Source organism: Salvelinus fontinalis, chromosome 29, assembly GCF_029448725.1.
Source record: "Salvelinus fontinalis isolate EN_2023a chromosome 29, ASM2944872v1, whole genome shotgun sequence".
Taxonomy (NCBI): Eukaryota; Metazoa; Chordata; class Actinopteri; order Salmoniformes; family Salmonidae; genus Salvelinus; species Salvelinus fontinalis.
The window spans coordinates 22,142,267-22,166,714 of NC_074693.1; the positions used below are offsets into that span (position 1 = coordinate 22,142,267).

The 24,448-nt window shown below is 43.0% G+C and overlaps 1 protein-coding gene across 1 annotated transcript in view; it reads left to right on the plus strand.

The window, feature by feature from the left end:
• LOC129827608 (AF4/FMR2 family member 2-like) overlaps positions 1 to 9,843 on the plus strand; it is a 344,455-nt gene extending 334,612 nt beyond the window's left edge. The window contains exons 21-22 of the mRNA XM_055888597.1: positions 2,651 to 2,865; positions 7,851 to 9,843. Of these exons, the coding sequence (XP_055744572.1) occupies positions 2,651 to 2,865; positions 7,851 to 7,972 (337 nt within the window). The 3' untranslated portion in view covers positions 7,973 to 9,843. The remainder of the gene's footprint in view (positions 1 to 2,650; positions 2,866 to 7,850) is intronic.
• Positions 9,844 to 24,448: the final 14,605 nt, after the last annotated feature.

Consider the following 24,448-nt stretch of genomic DNA (forward strand, 5'->3'; position numbering starts at 1 on the left):
ATCTCAAAGGTTAATTGTAAACTTTGCCAAAACATTTCAAACTACTTTTGTAATACAACTTTAGGTATTTTGTAACGTAAATAATCGATAAAATTGAAGACGGGATGATCTGTGTTCAATACAGGATTAAAACAAACTGTAGCTAGCTTTCTGGTCATGTGCCTCTAACAAACAGGACACTTCAAGTGACCCTTGTTCAAGATGGCCGTACTTCTTCATTACACAAAGGAAAAAACCTCAACCAATTTCTAAAGACTGTTGACATCCAGTGGAAGCGGTAGGAACTGCAAGAAGGTCCCTTAGAAATCTGGATTCCGAATGAAAGCCCATTGAAAAGAGAGTGGCCTCAACAAAAAAAGAAATCTGAATGGTTGTCCTCGGGGTTTTGCCTGCTAAATAAGTTCTGTTGTAATCACAGACATGATTCAAACAGTTTTAGAAACTTCAGAGTGTTTTCTATCCAAATCTACTAATAATTCGCATATCTTGTCTTCTGGGGATGAGTAGCTGTCAGTTTAATTTGGGCATGCTTTTCATCCAAAATTCCGAATGCTGCCCCCTACCCTAGAGAAGTTAAAGGCACAGTCAACTTAGTGTATGTAAACTTCTGACCCAATGGAATTGTGATACAGTGCATTATAAGTGAAATAATCCGTCTGTAAACAATTGTTGGAAAAATGACTTGTTTCATGCGCAAAGTCTATGTCCTAACCGACTTCCCAAAACTATAGTTTGTTAACACGAAATTTGTGGAGTGGTTGAAAAACGAGTTTTAATGACTCCAACCTAAGTGTGTGTGTGTAAACTTCCGACTTCAACTGTGTATATAGTTCACTTTACTCCCTGTATATATAATTTACTTTACTCCTTGTATCTGTATATATAATTCATTTTATTCTCTGTATATACTGTGTCTTCAGAACGTATTCATACCCCTTGACTTTTACCACATTTTGATACTTTACAGCCTAAAATGGATTTAAAAAACAAAATTATCCTCAACAATTCCCCACAATGACAAAGCGAATACTGGTTTTAGCAAATGTATAAAAAATGTAAACAGAAATACCTTATTTACATAAGTTTTCAGACCCTTTGCTATGAGACTCGTCTGGCCACTCTACCATAAAGGCATGATAGGTGGGAGTGCTGCATAGATTGTTGTCCTTTAAGAAGTTTCTCACATCTCCACAAAGGAACTCTGGATTTCTGTCAGAGTGACCATTGGGTTCTTGGTCACCTCCCTGACAAAGGTCTTTCTCCACGATTGCTCAGTTTGCCAGGCGGCCAGCTCTAGGAAGAGTCTTGGTGGTTTCAAACTTATTACATTTAAGAATGATGTAGGCCACTGTGTTCTTTGGGACCTTCAAAGCTGCAGAATTTTTTGGTACCCTTCCCCAGATCTGTGCCTCGACACAATCCTGTCTCAGAGCTCTACGGACAATTCCTTTTACCCCATGTCTAGGTTTTTCCTCTGATATGCACTGTCAGCTGTGGGACCTTATATAGACAGGTGTGTGCCTTTCCAAATCATGTTGCCAGCAGCATACCACCCTGCATACCACTGCTGGCTTGATTCTGAAGCTAAGCAGGGTTGGTCCTGGTCAGTCCCTGGATGGGAGACCAGATGCTGCTGGAAGTGGTGTTGGAGGGCCAGTAGGAGGCACTCTTTCCTCTGGTCTAAAAAAATAAAAAATATCCCAATGCCCCAGGGCAGTGATTGGGGACACGCCCTGTGTAGGGTGCCGTCTTTCGGATGGGACGTTAAACGGGTTTCCTGACTCTCTGAGGTCATTAAAGATCCCATGGCACTTATCGTAAGAGTAGGGGTGTTAACCCCGGTGTCCTGGCTAAATTCCCAATCTGGCCCTCAAACCATCATGGTCACCTAATAATCCCCAGTATTCAATTGGCTCATTCATCCCCCTCCTCTCCCCTGTAACTATTCCCCAGGTCGTTGCTGCAAATGAGAACGTGTTCTCAGTCAACTTACCTGGTAAAATAACGGTAAAATAAATAAATAAATGTTCAATCAATTACATTTACCACAGGTGGACTCCAATGTAGTTGTTGAAACATCTCAAGGATGATCAATGCAAACAGGATGCACCTGAGCTCAATTTAGAGTCTCATAGCAAAGGGTCTGAATACTTATGTAAATAAGGCATTTCTAAAAAGCTGTTTTTACTTTGTCATTATAGGGTATTGAGCGTAGATTGATGAGGAAAAAACATATATGTATCCATTTTAGAATAACGCTGTAACATAACAATATGTGGAAAAAGTCAAGGGGTCTGAATACTTTCCAAATGCAGTGTAATTCACTTTACTCCCTGTATATATAATTCACTTTACTCTATGTAAATAATATAAAGTACTTTACTCTTTGTATGTATAATTAACTTTCATCGCTTAGTGTACAAAACATTATGAACAACTTCCTAATATTGAGTTGCACCTCCCTCCATCCCCCCAATATCTCTCCACTACCTTTTTTTCTTAGTTTCCGTAAGTAACTGTTTTGCCCAGGATACCAAAATCCATGGTGTCCAGTGGTCATACAGTACGCTATCATCCCTGTGGTAGTGATCTGACCTTTCACTTCCAACCTCTAACCCCTGACCCCTGTATTGTGTCTTTGTCTTCCCAGGAACACAGGCACCCCGTCGCCCCTGTCTCTGAGTCTCTCCCCAGTCAGTTGGGGCAGCAGCAGTACGGGCCCTGCGGGCTCCGGGGCCTCCGGCAACGTGGCCATCCCCCAGCGCATTCACCAGATGGCCGCAAGCCACGTCAACATCACCAACAACATTCTCCGGAGCTACGAGCACTGGGACACAGCAGAAAAGTTGGCCACAGAGAGCCAAGGTACTGGAGACTGGAGACTGGACACAGTCCCTCTGTTTTACAACAGGATGTTTGTATAGGAGATGGCAGAAATGGCAGATTTTGTACATTAGTAGAATAAATTGTGCTGTAGATACCGGGTAGGGTGGTAACTGTAGCTGATGTAGCAGTAAAAGTTACATACAACATCCATTACTCTTTTGTTATAATATCATAGATTTGTGTTAATACATGTATTCCCATTCATCTACCTTGCATTCAGTAATTATATATGAATAATTATTCCTATTGGTTAGGAACCAAGGCCAGTCAGATTCTTTCATCACCCTCAGGATGGCCTCAATATGGACTGAGGTGTTCTGTATTCTTTTGTGGCGATATGAGAATAAAGGAGCCCTAAGCCTTGACCCATTTACTGTCATTAGTGAGTGAATGTACAGGCTAGAGAGAGACCAGCAGAGATATATGGAGGACACCCCTCTTGACTCTGTATGGAGGGTTTGATGTGTCCTGTCTCTGTCATTTCCTGAGCCTAGCTGATTAGATGGGCAGGTTACGTGGTTGTGTGAGGCAAGAACTCACTCTCACAGCCTCAGAAGTATCCATTAGAAGTTGATCCTCTCTACACCTCTCCTCCTCTCTGTCGACACTCATAATGAGCTCAATTAGAGCCTGTTGGATGGTGTCTTTGGTGGAAATGAGACAGGAATCGCCCAGTTATGTCACCATAAGGCCTAGGTGGGCCTTTCAGCACATACTGATCACCAGAGCTGTTACTTTTAGGATTGAGCCGTTCCAGCACTCAATCACCCACTGTTTATTAGGAGGGAGGAAGAGAGGATAGGAGGGAGGGAAGAGAGGATAGGAGGGAGGGAAGAGAGGATATGAGGGAGGGAGGGAAGAGAGGATATGAGGGAGGGAAGAGAGGTTAGGAGGGAAGGAAGAGAGGTTAGGAGAGAGTGAAAATAGGTTAGGAGGGAGGGACGATATGTTAGGAGGGAGGCAAGAGAAGTTAGGAGGGAGGGAAGATAGGTTAGGAGGGAGGGAAGAGAGGTTTGGAGGTTGGGAAAGAGGTTAGGAAGGAGGGAAGAGAGGTTAGGAGGGAAGAATGAGAGATTAGGAGGGAGGGAAGAGCGGGAAGAGAGCTTAGGAGGGAGGGAAGATATGTTAGGGGGAAGCAAGAGAGGTTTGGAGGGAGGTAAGAGAGGTTAGGAGAGAGGGAAGAGAGGTTAGGAGGGAGGAAGAGGGAAGAGAGGTTAGGAGGGAGGAAAGAGAAGTTAGGAGGGAGGCAAGAGAGGTTTGGAGGGTGGGAAGAGAGCTTAGGAGGGAGGTAAGAGAGGGAAGGGAGGGAAGTGAGGTTAGGAGGGACGGAAGAGAGATTAGGAGGGAGGGAAGTGAGGTTAGAAGGGAGGAAAGAGAGTTTAGGAGGGAGGGGAGAGAGGTAAGGAGGGGGGGAAGAGAGGTTAGGAGGGAGGGAATAGAGCTTAGGAGGGAGGGAAGGGAGGTAAGTGAGGTTAGGAGGGACGGAAGAGAGATTAGGAGGGAGGGAAGTGAGGTTAGAAGGGAGGAAAGAGAGGTTAGGAGGGAGGGGAGAGAGGTAAGGAGGGAGGGAAGAGAGATTAGGAGGGGGGAAGAGAGGTTAGGAGGGAGGGAAGAGATGTTAGGAGAGAGGGAAGATAGGTTAGGAGGGAGGCAAGAGAGGTTTGAAGGGAAGAAAGAGAGATTAGGAGGGAGGGAAGAGAGGGAAGAGAGCTTAGGAGAGAGGGAAGATAGGTTAGGAGGGAGGGAAGAGAGGTTTGGAGGGAAGAAAGAGAGGTTAGGAGGGAGGGAAGAGAGGTTAGGAGGGAGGAAGAGAGGGAAGAGAGGTTAGGAGGGACGAAAGAGAGGTTTGGAGGGAGGGAATAGAGCTTAGGTGGGAGGGAAGAGAGGGAAGGGAGGGAAGAGAGGTTAGGGGGGACGGAAGAGAGATTAGGAGGGAGGGAAGAGAGGGAAGTAGGGTTAGAAGGGAGGAAAGAGATGTTAGGAGGAAGGGAAGAGAGGTTTGGAGGTAGGGAAGAGAGGTCAGGGGGAGGAAAGAGAGGTTAGAAGGTAGGGAAGGGAGGGAAAAGAGGTTAGGCGGGAGGGAAAAGAGGTTTGGAGATAGGGAAGAGAGATCAGGAGGGAGGGAAGAGAGGTCAGGAGGGAGGGATGAGAGGGAAGAGAGCTTAGGAGGGAGGGTGGAGAGGTTAGGAGGGAGGCAAGAGAGGTTAGGAGGGAGGGAAGAGAGAGAAGAGAGGTTAGGATGGAGGCAAGAGAGGTTTGTAGGGAAGAGATGTTAGGAGGGAAGGAAGAGAGATTTGGAGGGAGGGAAGAGAGGTTAGGAGGGAGGGGAGGGAGGGAAGAGAGGCAAGGGAGGGAAGAGAGGTGAGGAGGGAGGGAAGAGAGGTTAGGAGGGAGGCAAGAGAGGTTTGGAGGTAGGGAAGAGAGGGAAGGGAGGGAAAAGAGGTTAGGCGGGAGGGAAAAGAGGTTTGGAGATAGGGAAGAGAGATCAGGAGGGAGGGAAGAGAGGTCAGGAGGGAGGGATGAGAGGGAAGAGAGCTTAGGAGGGAGGGTGGAGAGGTTAGGAGGGAGGCAAGAGAGGTTAGGAGGGAGGGAAGAGAGAGAAGAGAGGTTAGGAGGGAGGCAAGAGAGGTTTGGAGGTAGGGAAGAGAGGGAAGGGAGGGAAGAGAGGTTAGGAGGGAGGGAAAAGAGGTTTGGAGATAGGGAAGAGAGGTCAGGAGGGAAGAGAGGTAAGGAGGGAGGGAAAAGAGGTTTGGAGATAGGGAAGAGAGGTCAGGAGGGAAGAGAGGTAAGGAGGGAGGGAAAAGAGGTTTGGAGATAGGGAAGAGAGGTCAGGAGGGAGGGAAGAGAGGTCACGAGGGAGGGAAGAGAGGGAAGAGAGCTTAGGAGGGAGGGAAGAGAGAAAAGAGAGGTTAGGAGGGAGGCAAGGGAGGGAAGAGAGGTTTAGGAGGGAGGCAAGAGAGGTTTGGAGGGAGAGAAGAGAGGTTAGGAGGGAGGGGAGGGAGGAAAGAGAGGCAAGGGAGGGAAGAGAGGTTAGGATGGGAGGATAGGGGGTAGTGAGATTAGAAGGGAGGGAAGAGAGTTCAAGAGGGAGGGAAGAGAGGTTAGGAGGGAGAGAAGAGGGGTTAAGAAGGAAGGGAAGAGAGGTTATGAAGGAGGGAAGAGAAGTTTGGAGGTAGGGAAGATAGATTAGGAAGGAGAGCAGAGAGGTTAGGAGGGGGGGAGTGAGATTAGAAGGGATGGAAGAGAGGTCAGGAGGGAGGGGAGAGAGGTCAGGAGGGAGGGGAGAGAGGTTACGAAGGAAGAAAGAGAAGGTAGGGAAGAGAGGTCATGAGGGAGGAGAGAGAGGTTAGGAGGTAGGGAAGAGAGGTTAGGAGGGAGGGAAGAGAGGTTAGGAGGGAGGGAAGAGAAGTTATTATGGAGGGATGAGAGGTAAGAGAGATTAGGAGGGAGGGAAAATAGGTTAGGAGGGAGGGAAGAGAGTGTAGAGAGGTTAGGAGGGACGCAAGAGATGTTAGGAGGGAGGGGAGAGAGGAATAAGGGAGGGAAGAGAGGCAAGGAGGGAGGGAAGAGGGGTAAGAAATGTTAGTAGGGAGGGAAGATAGGGAAGAGAGGTTAGGAGGGAGGGGAGAGAGGAATGAGAGAGGGAAGAGAGGGAAGAGAGGCAAGGAGGGAGGGAAGAGGGGTAAGAAATGTTAGTAGGGAGGGAAGATAGGGAAGAGAGATTAGGAGGGAGGCAAGAAAGGCTAGGTTTGAGGCAAGAGAGGTTAAGGAAGAGAGAATAGGAGGGAGGGAAAATAGGTTAGTAGTGGAGAAGAGAGGATAGGAGTGAGGGATGAGAGTTTTGGAGGGCGGGAAGAGAGGTTAGGTGGGAGGGAGGGAAGAGAGGTTAGGAGGGAGGCAATAGAGGGAAGAAATGTTAGAAGGGAGGGAAGATATGGAGGAGATGTTTGGAGGGGAGCAAGCAAGGTTTGGAGGGAGGGAAGAAAGGTTAGGAGGAATGAATTAGAGGTTAGGAGGGAGGGAAGAGAGTTTAGTTTGGAGGGTGGTGAGGTTAGGAGGGAGGGAAGAGATAGAGGAGAGGTTAGGAGGGAGGGAATGGAGGTTAGGAGGGAGGCAAGAGTGGTTCTGAGAGGGGAAGAGAGGTTAGGAGGGAGGAAAGAGTTGTTAGGAGGGAGGAAAGAGAGTTTAGGATGGGGTAAAGAGTTGTTTGAAGGTATTGAAAGAGAGGTTAGGTGGGAGGGTAAATAGAAAGAGAGATTATGGGGGAGGGATGAGATGGAAGAGAGTTTAGGAGTGAGGCAAGAAAGGCTAGGAGGGAGGAATGAGAGGTTAGGAGGGGAGAAATGAGGTAAGGAGGGAGGGAAGAGAGGTTAGGAGGGAGGGTGGTTCGGGAAGACATGTTAGGCGGGAGGCAAGTGAGGTTAGGAGGGAGGGAAGAGAGTTTAGGAGGGAGGAAAGAGAGGTTAGGAGGGAGGAAAGAGAGGTTATGAGAGAGGGAATAGGGGTTAGAAGGGAGTAAAGAGAGTTTAGGAGGGAGGGAAGAGAGGGAAGAGACGTTAGGGTGGAGGGAAGAGATGTAAGAGAGGTTAGAAGTGAGGCAAGAAAGGCTAGGAGGGACGCAAGAGAGATTAGGAGGGGAGAAGAGAGGTTAGGATGGAGGAAAAAGAGGTTAGGAGGGAGTAAAGAGAGGTTAGGAGGAAGGAAATAGAGGTTAGGAGGGAGGGAAGAGAGGGTAGGAGGGAGGCAAGAGAGGTTAGGAGGGAGGGAAGAGAGGTTCGGAGAGGGTAAGAGAGGTTCGAAGAGGGGAAAAGATGTTTGGAGAGGGTAAGAGCGTATCGGAGAGAGGTAAGAGAGGAATGGAAAACAGGGCCTTCATTTTGCTATTACACCTGTCTGTCAGTCTTTGTCTTGTACACACACACACACCTAAACACTCACTCTCTCCTCTTCGCCTTCTTCCACAGAGTTCTTTCAGGAGCTGGACTCAATGATGGAACCTTTGAGCCAACACAGCAGCATGATAGAACTTGTGCGCTACATACGTCAAGGACTGCACTGGCTACGGATAGAGGCCCACTTGTTATAGTGCTGCGGGAACTGGAACTAAACTGTCTGCCACTCTGTCTGTCTGTCTCACACCTCCATCACTACCTCTACCAGCCAGCAACGCCCACCATCCCCCAGTCTCCAGCCATCTGATAACACCCCAATGGACCCCCACCACACTGCCAGCCAGCAACCCCGCTACATGTCACCTCTCTGAGGTCAGAGGTCATCATTTGCTCTACTACACAGTCTGTCGCTCTGCTCCCTCTGTACAAGGTTGACATTTCCAATGGATGTGGGGGGGAAAGTCAAGTCCCACTATCCAAGCCCCAAAGTGAATGAGAGGGAAGTCCCACTATCCAATGAGAGGGAAGTCCCACCTAAGACCTGTGGAGTGTCTCCAAAGCGTGCCACTAGAGGAGAAGGATCTGTGCTGTTTTGGTGGTTTTCTGGCCGACAGAGCCCTGTGATTTCCCTGTTGTTTGTTTTGATCAGACCACCCCTGAGGGCCTCTTAGAACACTGGGAGCGTTGTTCAGTTCACACCTCCATTCCAACAGGAATATGGATCAGGAATTTATAAGTGCTTTCAACTCTTCACATGTTTAGTTTTTGTCGATGCCTTGATGAACTGACTGACAGAAGCCAGTTGAATAAGTGTCTCTCTCTACTACTATCTGACCGTTGATTCATGGTCCTCAAGACCTCCGTCTCATGTCAGATAATACTTACAGCAACAGTTAGCCTACCCTTTAGTACCATTGGAACAACAAATCATTCAAAATGATTCGATTACTTGTTGCTTATTGGAAATGAACAATGAATAATCAAATTCAATCTGCCACCACAAGCAATTTCTCTGGTTTTGAGGGATTTGCATAATAACATTGTGTCTACTACAGCAGATGAGGATTGTGTCTTTCAGCCCCAGAGGTTGGTGGTGTCTTTGTGTTTGTTTGGTTAACTACAGTAATAAGAGGCCGGATATATTCCAAACCAGCACACATTTTCCATGGGTCTAAGGCAACGGGGAAGGCATGAAGTGTTACACCACCTGAGACTGTGTTCAAAGGTCTAATGCAGCCATTTTTATCGCAATATCAAATCATTTCTGGATAACAATTAAGTACTTTACTGTTATTGTTTTCAATTAAAATGGCCAAAAATAAATAAAAAGCAAAATTTAGCTAAGACTGTCTGGGAGTGGTCTGACTGGGAGGGGAAAACTGAAAATGAGCTGTTATTGGCAGAGAGGTTTGGAACTCTCTTTCTTATTGGGCTATTAACTAATTTACCACCTGGTGATCTGACCATGGAAGGCCAAAACTCCCTCCCATCAAAACAGGCTGAAAGGGCATTATTATCATTTTTACAATTTCAAAGTATTTTTCCAACCTCATAGTGTGGAAATATATATGAAATACCAGAAAATCATATTTTGACTGCACTGGGCCTTTAAATAAATATGAATTTAAATGATTCACTGTTATAACACCACCACAAACAGTGAACACCAGAATGAGTCCATTAGCTCGTCGGAAGATATGTACGTACGTGATCTTTTCACTGTCTACGATGACTGCTGTATATCACAATGTTGGTTCAGCTGTCCACAGAGAGGTGTAGACTGTTGGAGAATAATCCATAGGAACACTTCTTATGTGTTCTGTGCATAGTTGTACATTTGATTGTCCATATATTTAAACGTGGCTTGATGGAGATACTGTATGCCGTCTGTATGAGATACAAGTAGTTGTCCTAAGGAGGAAATATGATGGTTGTTTTGTTTTTTGTCTTTATGTGGATGTGATGTGAGAGAATGAACTGTAGGGAAGTGTGTGTGTTGCACTGTGCAGAGATGATTTTGGGGATGGATTCTCTATCGCTGGGTGTCCGTGCCCCCCCCCCCCCCCTCTCTCTCTCTCTCTCTCTCTCGCTCTCGCTCTCGCTCTCGCTCTCTCTCTCTCGCTCTCTCTCTCTTTCTCGCTCTCTCTCGCTCTCTCTCTCTCTCTCTCTCTCTCTAGCACAGTCCATACAGTTTATTGGAGTAGACCATATCTCTAATGTTAAATGTGTATGAGAGACAATGCGGATGTGTGTGAAGTATGATTTTCACTATGATAAAACAAAGTGCCTCCGTATCCAGTGGAAATTATTAAGAGTCTATATTTAAGAACAAGAATGAATCTAAAGGGTTTTTCCATACCATGTTGGTATATTAGATTTTTTCATAAAACCACAATTTATTCATGTACTTTTTACTGGCAATTATGATACCAGGTTTGGCTTTAAAATTGCAAATGTGTGACTTACATGTATCAAATTTCTAACTCCGGTACTGTTTTGAGGATAGTGAATGTGATTTTCAGAACCGCTTAAACATGAAAATGCTTAACGTGACTTACTGTAATTAACTATAATCAATAGGTTAACACTTCAAGCCATTTACAGCAATGGCTGGATGATAGCACTAATTGTGTTCATTATCTTGTTACTAAGAACTGAGAAATGCTCTTAATTCACATTCAGTGTTTCTGACATTTAGAAGTAAGAATAGTGATCCTTATAAGAAGTTTAGAATTTGTATCTATTGATTTTAGGTCATTAAGCCAATTAAGCGTTTTGGAATTTCCGAAGAAAAGACAAATTACAGACAAAACAATACGTTAAACTGGATTTTAAAAATCACTTAATGTTGATCCATTAACTGTCTTATTTATGGTTCATGTCATTCAGTGTTTGTTTTATGGATCAGTGCAGTAGCCTACATGCTAATCGTAACTGTGCTCAGTCAATTCCAAATCTATTTTAAAGATGTAGGATACCACACCATGTGGTAATAGCAATATTTACACCAGTCCTACTGTAACGAAATGGATAGAAAAATCTGAAAGACAACCTAACAACTTAACAACTTATTTGTACTGTATCTGAAGGTCATTTTTCATTTAGCCTTTTGTGACAACTTGTGATCTCATAACTACCAGTCAGAGTTGAGGAAAATGAAGTGTGTGCATTATTTTTTTATGCAAATGATCACATTTTCTCCTCCAGTCCAAAGTAGCCAACTGTCTTTGCCTTTATGAGGAAAGCAGTTTGTACATTTCCAGTGGTTTTTCCCAGCTGTTCCTGTTGGCGCTAGAGACAGGCCATTCTGTCAGGGAAATCTGGGGCCTTTTGGCAGCTAGTCAACAGCACAAAGTAGCACTGGTATCCTGTTCCCCCTTTCTCTCTCTCTCTCTCTCTCTCTCTCTCTCTCTCTCTCTCTCTCTCTCTCTCTCCCCTTTCTCTCTAATCCATCGTCTGATATAAACAACCAGCTCCAAACTAAGTCCCTGTCTGGCACTGACGAGGAGCAGCTAATGTCTTCTATTCATTCCACAATGAGGAAAGGCTGAATTAAATTGGCTTATATCCACCGGAGAGAACATGATCCATTTTTGTTTCAAATATACGGTTTTATGTCTAAAACATGGAAATTGTGAAACGTTGAATGAGGTGCCATCTGGACTGGCAGTGTTACCAAGCCAATGTATGGTGTGACCTAGTCCTCAGCTTGGTAAAACCAGGTGGTGATGATGACATATCAGGAAGGAATTACTCATTAAATGAGTCCCTAATTGGCTTGATAATATATTGCTGCTATAAATGTTGATATTTCATAGATAGATTTTATGAATACAGGAATTTTCATTTTAAAATGAATACTTCTAGAGAAATGTTATTGAAAATAGCCCACAAATCTTTTAAGCATTGCAGAGTAAACACAAAGATGTATCCTAGCTATAGTAGATGTATTATGGAGTTCTGCTCACCTTGTTGTGTTCTCAGTTCAAAGCCTGAACAGTATTTGTCACTATCAGGCACTACTTAAGAGCAGGATCAATAAGACTTACAGTGTTCATGTTCAGAGAATGTTTTCCTCTGTTCGCTTTATTTCATTCCAATGCAGACAAATCAAGCTTATCTAAGGTAGAGACTATGGTGAGGGGGGGTTGGCAAGGCGGGCGTCAAAACCAACCATTTATGCTATCAAACTCCTTATCAATTTACACCTAGAAGAAATCTGACATTCTATCAACACAATAGCATTGTCCTACAAATTGTTGTATATTTATCATGTTCTTATTAATCATAATGTATTATTTTTGAAAAGCTGCTTTTTTTTCTGGAGTGAGTGAGGACAACACAAAGCCTAGTAGCTCGACTGAAGTCTGCCACTTTGGTCCGGTCATCTCTTGTTCCATTGTACCACTACATCAGGAAAGATGATCTCCAATGAACACTGTCCCAGCTGGAAGCATTGCTCTGCAAATGAAGCACTGCAAATAACACTTAGTTAACACGAAGCACCACAACATGTTGGTCAATTAACAACTGTGTGACTCAATGCTCATTCATATTCAGTGGATATTGTGTCATGTTTAATATGACTGATACTGGGCCCTCTTGACACATAAACATATCAAATACCTATCAACCGTTCATCATAAACTACGTCAATACGTCATAGATTGGACATCTGAAATGTTATTCTCATTAGCTGAATAATTGAGTATAATTAGTTTGTAACCTAAACGGCTTGTGTCATTAAGAGTAGTGCAGGTTGGCCTTCCGGTCACCACACGTTGTTGTTATGCAAATTGAAGTCAACGGGTGGTAGCTCTCATTCAATTACGTTCAACCCTTCCTTCAGCTTGTTGGTGTCTTAAAGCAGTGTAGCAGACGTGTTAGGGGACATGAAGAACAGTTATCCATAGATCCTCTTGTTGTTTATATCTGTACAGAATGACAAGGTGCTTTCTGGTTTATGTCTTACGGTGTAAAGGATTGGACCACATGTACCGTACAATATATATTTTTGTTGACTGCCCACAGCTGACAAAAATCCATTGGAAATCCATTGCCTTGACATGAGTTTATTGCAGACCTGTGACATCTCACCGCCCCTTAACCTTTGATCTTTGGGTAGTCTGTCCTGTGTGACCTTGGCGTTTCAGTCATTCCAATGTCACCTGGAGTGGCATTTCTCTGTATCATCCACCACTCTCTTTTGTAAAAGAGAGACAATGAGATTATATAAACTAATGTACAGCTTCAGTCAACAACAGTTGAAAAGGTTTGTTACAGAAAAAAGGCATTTACTTATCATGGCTGTGCTTCCTACTTCATGAAATAGATGAACTACAATTTACAGACATTTATTTACCAAATGGGATAAACATTTGAAGGAAAAAGAAGTGAAGTGCTTTTGATACAATTATATTTCTGAAAGTATTATTAAAAGTCTAACGTTATTATGTGGCAATCGGCTAAATTTATTGTGAAAAGTAGAGCGATTTCCCAAAGATCAGATCCCTATGTTCAAACCTTAGAGATAAAATTGCTCAATAACTTTAACAAAAAAAAATTCAGATATGGAACAATCACTGTCAGTTCTGGCAACATTTCAGTAAGATCTATTTTAACTTTGAAATGCAGCATTGCTACATTAATATAAATCTTACACAGTGTGACAATAGAAATGAATTTGCAAAACAGTTAGCAATGCTGATAGCCATACATTAGCTTAATGACATACTGTTCCTCGAGGCTCAAACTTTATAAATGCTTAAACGCTAGCTATTCCCTAAACGATGTAGCCTACGATGTTGGTCAGACGTCAGGAAAGAACAAGGTTACCATTCCAAGTAAATAGCCTTTTCTCTCACTGATGTTATGCCGATAGTTTAAAGATGGACAATGTTGGAAAATGCAAGACAGAAGATGTTTTATTTCAGGCATGCTGTAGTTTTTAGTTTGTTAATTTTTGTACAGAGCAGGGTTACTGTTATGCTATGGATTTATGAACGTATAATTGTATGGATTCATTAAAAATGCGTTATGTATCAAAGAAACTTCCTGCCTGGTTACCTTTGTATTTAACATGTGTTGCACAAGTTCTGCCATTTTGTATTATTATTTCAGCCTTGTATGGTTATTTTATAATAAAATTGTTATATGTAATGATCAAAAACTGAAATGATAGTTATGTTGTTTTTAAATGTTTAATGTTTCTGTAAAAAAAATGGAATAAAAATGGTATGAACCGGATAAATTGTTCCTCTGTTGTCTGATTTCCAATTACTGTTCTGTTTATGCCATTGTCATGTGTCTGATTATTTGAATTGGGGAATGCACATTGCATCAGAGTTGCCTTGAGTGAAATCACAACGTTTCTATGGCACATCCTTTTAATGATTGCATCCCTTACTTTAATGACTTGTGAGAATGGCATTAGTCTCCTTAGAATTGTAGGAAACCGCTATGGTTTTAGAATTCAACATTTGTTCCCCAAACCAACGAGTCAGTACAGTAAATTATGTATTTTCAACAATACTGTATATCATCTGTTTTATAATCAAGGGCGTCATTTCTGAGGGAAACACACAGCCACCTGATATGTGAGATGGTGCAGAAACTGTCCAGTTTAGAGAAACAGGACTATGATTAGAGAAGAGGTGAAGTCAGCACACATTCACAGGGGGACATGAAATTGTATCTGTGTCTGGCTGTATGATAAATCCCCTGTAATCAGCAGCATTACACTGGTTCTCATCTGAATTAGCCTATAGTGCTTACTGATCCTCATAAAAGTGCACTCTTTATGGAACTAATGGCCAATGAGGCTTTTTAAAAAGTGTTTTATAATACCAAATTGAAGTATTTTGTGTGGGGACAGGAATCCAACCTGCTAAATCATTTCCCAAATGAGGTGTCAAAAGGCTTTTATTATGTGACTCTAAGCATTTCATTTGGCTGTGGCACTGGGCCTGCCTGCTGACAGTTAAGATATATTGATTTAATTGCCTTGGGCAAACATACAATAAAATCATCTCAAAGACACATTTTCATGGCACTGCGGATCATCAAAGTAATTGTTCGACTGCTACAGCTATATATCTGCAGGTTACCATCTGACATCCATAAGTCAAAGCATCTCATTAATGTGGACGACTCAAATCATTTGTGAAGTGGAATCAGTGATTTTTTTATCTACAGGAAACTCTGGGTACATGTTAAATGACAGGAGGTACTGGGTACATGTTAAATGACAGGAGGTACTGGGTACATGTTAAATGACAGAAGGAACTGGGTAAATGTTAAATGGCAGAAGGAACTGGGTACATGTTAAATGGCAGAAGGAACTGGGTACATGTTAAATACATGATTAATACTATAACATTGACGGGACTTGCTACAGGCCACATGCTATATATACTATAACATTAATGGGCTTTGCTACAGGCCACATGCTATATATACTATAACATTGATGGGCCTTGCTACAGGCCACATGCCATATATACTATAACATTGACGGGCCTTGCTACAGGCCACATGCTATATATACTATAACATTGACGGGCCTTGCTACAGGCCACATGCTATATGTACTATAACATTGATGGGCCTTGCTACAGGCCACATGCCATATATACTATAACATTGACGGGCCTTGCTACAGGCCACATGCTATACATACTATAACATTAATGGGCCTTGCTACAGGCCACATGCCATATATACTATAACATTGACGGGCCTTGCTACAGGCCACATGCTATATATAATATAACATTAATGGGCCTTGCTACAGGCCACATGCCATATATACTATAACATTGACGGGCCTTGCTACAGGCCACATGCTATATATACTATAACATTGATGGGCCTTGCTACAGGCCACATGCTATATATACTATAACATTGATGGGCCTTGCTACAGGCCTCATGCTATATATACTATAACATTGATGGGCCTTGCTACAGGCCACATGCTATATATACTATAACATTAATGGGCCTTGCTACAGGCCACATGCTATATATACTATAACATTGATGGGCCTTGCTACAGGCCACATGCTATATATACTATAACATTGATGGGCCTTGCTACAGGCCACATGCTATATATACTATAACATTGATGGGCCTTGCTACAGGCCACATGCTATATATACTATAACATTGACGGGCCTTGCTACAGGCCACATGCTACATATACTATAACATTGACGGGCCTTGCTACAGGCCACATGCTACATATTCTATAACATTGACGGGCCTTGCTACAGGCCACATGCTACATATACTATAACATTGACGGGCCTTGCTACAGGCCACATGCTACATATACTATAACATTGACGGGCCTTGCTACAGGCCACATGCTACATATACTATAACATTAATGGGCCTTGCTACAGGCCACATGCTACATATACTATAACATTGACGGGCCTTGCTACAGGCCACATGCTACATATTCTATAACATTGACGGGCCTTGCTACAGGCCACATGCTATATATACTATAACATTGATGATCCTTGCTACAGGCCACGTGCCATATATACTATAACATTGACGGGCCTTGCTACAGGCCACATGCTATATATACTATAACATTGACGGGCCTTGCTACAGGCCACATGCTACATATACTATAACATTGACGGGCCTTGCTACAGGCCACATGCTACATATACTATAACATTGACGGGCCTTGCTACAGGCCACATGCTACATATACTATAACATTGACGGGCCTTGCTACAGGCCACATGCTACATATACTATAACATTGACGGGCCTTGCTACAGGCCACATGCTACATATACTATAACATTGACGGGCCTTGCTACAGGCCACATGCTACATATACTATAACATTGACGGGCCTTGCTACAGGCCACATGCTACATATACTATAACATTGACGGGCCTTGCTACAGGCCACATGCTACATATACTATAACATTGACGGGCCTTGCTACAGGCCACATGCTACATATACTATAACATTGATGGGCCTTGCTACAGGCCACATGCTACATATACTATAACATTGACGGGCCTTGCTACAGGCCACATGCTATATATACTATAACATTGATGATCCTTGCTACAGGCCACATGCCATATATACTATAACATTGATGGGCCTTGCTACAGGCCACATGCTATATATACTATAACATTGACAGGCCTTGCTACAGGCCACATGCCATATATACTATAACATTGATGGGCCTTGCTACAAGCCACATGCCATATATGCTATAACATTGATGGGCCTTGCTACAGGTCACATGCTATATATACTATAACATTGATGGGCCTTGCTACAGGCCACATGCTATATATACTATAACATTGATTGGCCTTGCTACAGGCCACATGCTATATATACTATAACATTAATGGGCCTTGCTACAGGCCACATGCTATATATACTATAACATTGATGGGCCTTGCTACAAGCCACATGTTATATATACTATAACATTGACGGGCCTTGCTACAGGCCACATGCTATATATACTATAACATTGATGGGCCTTGCTACAGGCCACATGCCATATATACTATAATATTGATGGGCCTTGCTACAACCACATGCCATATATACTATAACATTAATGGGCCTTGCTACAGGCCACATGCTATATATACTAGAAAATTGATGGGCCTTGCTACAGGCCACATGCCATATATACTATAACATTGATGGGCCTTGCTACAAGCCACATGCCATATATACTATAACATTAATAGGCCTTGCTACAGGCCACATGCTATATATACTATAACATTGATGGGCCTTGCTACAGGCCACATGCTATATATACTATAACATTGATGGGCCTTGCTACAAGCCACATGCCATATATACTATAACATTAATGGGCCTTGCTACAGGCCACATGCTATATATACTATAACATTAATGGGCCTTGCTACAGGCCACATGCTATATATACTATAACATTGATGGGCCTTGCTACAGGCCACATGCTATATATACTATAACATTAATGAGCCTTGCTACAAGCCACATGCCATATATACTATAACATTAATGGGCCTTGCTACAGGCCACATGCTATATATACTATAACATTGATGGGCCTTGCTACAGGCCACATGCTATATATTCTATAACATTAATGGGCCTTGCTACAAGCCACATGACATATATACTATAACATTAATGGGCCTTGCTACAGGCCACATGCTATATATACTATAACATTAATGGGCCTTGCTACAGGCCACATGCTATATATACTATAACATTGATGGGCCTTGCTACAGGCCACATGCTATATATTCTATAACATTAATGGGCCTTGCTACAGGCCACATGATACATATACTATAACATTAATGGGCCTTGCTACAGGCCACATGCTATATATACTATAACATTGATGGGCCTTGCTACAGGCCACATGCTATATATTCTATAACATTGATGGGCCTTGCTACAGGCCACATGCTATATATACTATAACATTAATGGGCCTTGCTACATATACGTTGCATTCAGAAAGTATTCAGACACCTTCACTTTTCCACATTTTCTTACCTTACAGCCTTATTCTAAACTGTATTAAATTCATTTCATCAATCTACACACAATATCCCATAATGGGCTTTGCTAAAGGTCACATGCTACATATACAATAACATTTGCATAAATACAACAAAAGTACAAAGCAACCAAATAAATGTCTATCCCAGACTTCTCCCACATTGAAAATGGCACACTCAAAACTGATAGGTATATTGCTCTCCCCTTTCAAAATGACCGTTAGTTTAACCCATTTTCAAACAGAATAATCAAAATGCCTCCATGGATCCTAAACACACATTGTGTGTTGATTTAAAAAGCACAACAGATAATGTAAAGGAAAATCCACTTACACTCACTGACAATATATGTTCAAAGTGGTCGATTAAATAGATTGCTTTCCTCAATCTCTTCATTTGTTAAAATGCAGGGATGTTAGATGTACTATTCACATTCATTTACAGCACAGCGGTACTGACTTGAGTGTGTTGAGCATTTAATTGAATGATTCTTGATTAAACTCTGTGCCTGGTGAGAACAGCACATCACATTGCACTGCTCTGTAATTGGCTTGCTCGTTAGATTCCACCTGCTTTGGATGCACAGACGGCTCCATTTCATTTATTACATCTTGATTTCACATGCAGTTCATTGCCAGGCAATCAGTCTGATTGTTAATGCGTTCTCTTTCCACATCTCTTTGTCTAAAAGAGCTAGTTAATGTCTCCCAATAAGATGAAGTTATTACCACGTCAGTGGCGGTCAGTACTCATTTAAGATGAGGGAGGACGATTTTTTTTCATGAGCATGGCCTTGTTTCTATCACAGCATATTGGATGATTGTCATTCATATTCCATTCATCCAGTCCAATGTAACCGCGATAGGTTTAGGCTACTACATGATACTCAAATTTTCCCTAGAACCATCATGAGGTTGCTACAACCTAGCACACAGGTCGAGAGACAGTGACACATGGACGGACAGTGACATTCAACACCGCCTTGCACACTCTTGCCTCAATCTAGCTGATATAGGATGTAATCATTAGTCCAACAGTTGCAAACGAGAGTTTATATTGGACAAATTCAAGTATGTTTATCCCCATTTTGCTTCGGTTTAAGAAACGTTTTTCAACAGAATAGGCGAAATTAATACACCACAGATCACAAGTAAACACACAGCCACGTTGTATTCCTTCTCGCATCCATGCGCTCTCCTCTTCTCACCTCTTCCCTTCACTTGTGGACAACACATCGTCGGCACCATATTAGCTAAGTAACGTCATAGTCAGCATAGCAAATCATTCTAAAGCGTTAGTAAATCCTCTACAATCATGCAGTAACGTTACAGTGTACAGTCAGTAAGCAGTTACACCGGCGGGCCCCGGTGGCAAGCTGCCAGTTGAGGACTTGTGAGGCGTCTGTTTCTCAAACTAGACACTCTAATGTACTTGTCCTCTTGCTCAGTTGTGCACCGGGGCCTCCCACTCCTCTTTCTATTCTGGTTAGAGCCAGTTTGCGCTGTTCTGTGAAGGGAGTAGTACACAGAGTTGCAACATTAACAATGTCAACACTGTATTTCTGATCAATTCGATGTTGTTATTTTAATGGACAAAAAAACAAGGACATTTCTAAGTGACCGCAAACATTTGAACAGTAGTGTATATCCATGTAAGGCTCGCTATGCCAAACTCATGTGGGAGGAGACTATAATATCAATGTAAATATGTCTCATCCCTACTAATATGTCTCATCATTCACCTGCTCAGTCATTTGAAATAATTAAATTGATTAAGAAATTATGATGAACTGAGCATTCATCTGACAGATTATTACTGTGCTATTATGATAATCTCCCACCCGAAAGGTTTCTGATAGAATATTTCCTTCACATTATTTGGGTTTTACATGCAGATGAGACATAATCTGTTTTTTCTTGCTCATCAGGACTTGGGGAATGACAGTTTACCAAAATGACTTTCAGATTCCTCTCTCCATACCCTGCCTACATTGCATTACTAGAATGTTTGGTGACAGAGACAAGTTCTGAAGACAGATACTTAATGAGGTTAGCACTCTGACACTCAGTACATGTGGCCTCTGTCCCAGCTGCATTTAACAGTCTGTCAAGCAGTGGCGTGGGCAGAAATCCATTGATGGCAGGGCCTGCAAAAATGTAGGTGTGCCCAAATTAAGGGACTCAGATCATCATGAAATTATCATAAAAGCATAGCCTACACTACATCCTAAAGAAATTGACTGCACACACCAAACCATCTAACATGTGATTTCACATTACAGACTAAATAGTCTTGCAGGCCTATGTAAATCCATGACTCACATAGACCTACACATAATAACCCATAGGCCTGTAATTAATAGCTAGACTAGAACATAAAGCCCTGATAGAACAGTAATAATCACAATAGGCAGTAATAACCTATATAGACTACAACATAATGTCCTGATAGAACAGTAATAATCACAATAGGCAGTAATAACCTATATAGACTAGAACATAAAGCCCTGATAGAACAGTAATAATCACAATAGGCAGTAATAACCTATATAGACTAGAACATAATGTCCTGATAGAACAGTAATAATCACAATAGGCAGTAATAGCCTATATAGACTAGAACATAAAGCCCTGATAGAACAGTAATAATCACAATAGGCAGTAATAACCTATATAGACTAGAACATAATGTCCTGATAGAACAGTAATAATCACAATAGGCAGTAATAACCTATATAGACTAGAACATAAAGCCCTGATAGAACAGTAATAATCACAATAGGCAGTAATAACCTATATAGACTAGAACATAAAGCCCTGATAGAACAGTAATAATCACAATAGGCAGTAATAACCTATATAGACTAGAACATAATGCCCTGATAGAACAGTAATAAGCACAATAGGCAGTAATAACCTATATAGACTAGAACATAATGTCCTCATAGAACAGTATCAATCACAATAGGCAGTAATAGCCTATATAGACTAGAACATAAAGCCCTGATAGAACAGTAATAATCACAATAGGCAGTAATAACCTATATAGACTAGAACATAATGCCCTGATAGAACAGTAATAATCACAATAGGCAGTAATAACCTATATAGACTAGAACATAATGCCCTGATAGAACAGTAATAATCACAATAGGCAGTAATAACCTATATAGACTACAACATAATGTCCTGATAGAACAGTAATAATCACAATAGGCAGTAATAACCTATATAGACTAGAACATAATGCCCTGATAGAACAGTAATAACCTACATAGACTAGAACAGTGGTCACCAACCTTTTATTAGTCCAGATCACGTTATGGGTCAAAATAGAAGCTGAGTGTAATTCTCTGCTGGGCCGGGAGATCAAGTGCGCTTTCATGGAGAAGTCGCTGATACCAAATAGCTTGGCAAATGCTCCATCATCTCTCATCCACTTGGCCATTTTAGTTATTTTGCTAGCCAAGTTGGCTAGTGAGTCTTAGCAATCTAGCTAACGGCGAGTAGCCTACACAGTGTAGCCTAGCCTACATAGCGATAGCTACTGTTTACCGTACATGGTATCAGTGCGAAGTGACACATGTGCCAGAACCCACCCATCATTTAGAAATTGATAAGCTGATTTTTTTTACAACTTGTTTTCATAGTTTTTTGTTGTTGTTGTAAATGATCAAGCATAAATCAAATTCATTGCTTAGACCTAAATGAAATAGATCTTATGTCAGCACTAGATCGGATGTAAGTTGTCTGAGAAAGGCATGTGCCAAATCAAATGTTCATTATTGTCAATATATATCCCATTTCCCGGTCCCACCCCCTCCCTACTGCCTTGTACGAATTCCATGTGATGGTGTATGCATGTTTAGGCCAGTGCTTGGCTTGTACTGAAATAGGTGCCGGTACTCATTTTGGGGGCCGGTACCATTTTTTGTAGGTGAAGGAACTCCTCAATTATTTTCAGCTAATATTCTATAGGAGGTGCAGAAGAAAACAGAAGAAAATTTGAAGAAAATTTGAGGTGCCCGTGCTCAGTTCTGGTGAGCTCCTGCCAAACTCAAGTACTTTGCGTAGGTAAAAAGACAAATAATGTCCCATTTGGAACACTGACAAGTATATAAATATATATACTACAGTTCAACAGTTCGGGGACACTTAGAGTTCCTCTGGCAGAGTTCCTCCATCCAGTGTCTGTGTTCTTTTGCCCATCTTAATCTTTTCTATTTATTGGCCAATCTGAGATATGGATTTTCTTTGCAACTCTGCCTAGAAGGCCAGCATTCAGGAGTCGCTCTTCACTGTTGACGTTGAGACTAGTATTTTGCGGGTACTATTTAAGGAAGCTGCCAGTTGAGGACTTGTGAGGCGTCTGTTCCTCAAACTAGACACTCCAATGTACTTGTCCTCTTCCTCAGTTGTACAGCGGGGCCTCCCACTCCTCTTTCTACTCTGGTTAGAGCCAGTTTGTGCTGTACTGTGAAGGGAGTAGTGTCACGTCCTGAACTTAGAGATCCTTTTTATGTCTCTGTTTTGGTTGGTCAGGGCGTGAGTTTGGGTGGGCATTCTATGTCTGGTGTTCTGTGTTGTCCTTGTGTTGTATTTCTATGTCTGGCCTGATATGGTTCTCAATCAGAGGCAGCTGTCTATCATTGTCTCTGATTGAGAATCATATTTAGGTAGCCGGTTCCCACCTGTGTTTGTGGGTGGTTGTTTCCGGTTTAGTGTTTGTGTCACCTTTCAAGACTGTGCGTTTGTCGTGTTTGTTGTTTGATTTAGTGTTGCATATTTTATTAAATGATATGAAAACTTACCACGATGCATCTTGGTCCTCTTTTTCTCCTCCAGACGACAAGCGTTACAGAACCACCCACCACCAAAGGACCAAGCAGCGTGGTGGAATGGACTCCTGGACATGGGAGGAAATCTTGGACGGAAAAGGACCATGGGCGCAGCCGGGAGAGTATCGCCGTCCGAAAGAGTAGCTGGAGACAGCTAAAGCGGAGTGGCGACGCTATGAGGAATTGGCGCGAGGAAAAGTGCAGGAGAGGTTGCCCCAGAACTTTTTGGGGGGGGCACACAGGGGGATTGGCGGACTCAGGTAGGAGACCTGAGCCAACTTCCCGTGCTTACCGTGGCGAGAGAGTGACTGGGCAGGCACCGTGTTATGCGGTGAAGCGCACGGTGTCCCCAGTGCGCACGCATTGCCCGGTGCGTTACATCGCAGCTCCTCGTATCGGCCGGGCTAGAGTGGGCATCGAGACAGGAAGGATGATGCCGGCTCAGCGCATCTGGTCTCCAGTGCGTCTCCTCGGCCCGGGGTATACGGCACCAGCCCTATGCACGGTGCCTCCAGTTTGACAGCACAGCCCAGTGCGGCCTATTCCAACTCCCCGCACTTCCTGGGCTACAAGGGGGATCCAGCCAGGACGAGTAGTGCTAGCTCTGCGCTCGAGACCGCCACTGCGCCTCCACGGTCCAGTGCATCTGGTGCCTCGGCCAAGGACAAGGCCTCCTGCACGTCTCCCCAGCCTGGTGAGTTCTGTGCCTGTGCTAAGCACTAACCCTCCTGCATGTGTCCCCAGCCTGGTGAGTCCTGTGCCTTCTCCCAGAGCCAGGCCTCCTGTGTGTCTCTCCACTCCATTGACAATCCATGGCAAGAAGCCTCCAGTGATAATCCATGGCACGAAGCCTCCAGTGATAATCCATGGCAAGAAGCCTCCAGTGATAATCCATGGCACGAAGCCTCCAGTGATGATCAATGGCACGAAGCCTCCAGTGTTGATCCATGGCAAGAAGCCTCCAGTGATAATCCATGGCACGAAGCCTCCAGTGATGATCCATGGCAAGAAGCCTCCAGTGGTGATCCATGGCACAAAGCCTCCAGTGATAATCCATGGCAAGAAGCCTCCAGTGATAATCCATGGCACGAAGCCTCTAGTGATGATCAATGGCACGAAGCCTCCAGTGATGATCCATGGCAAGAAGTCTCCAGTGATAATCCATGGCACGAAGCCTCCAGTGATGATCCATGGCAAGAAGCCTCCAGTGATGATCCATGGCACGAAGCCTCCAGTGATGATCCATGGCACGAAG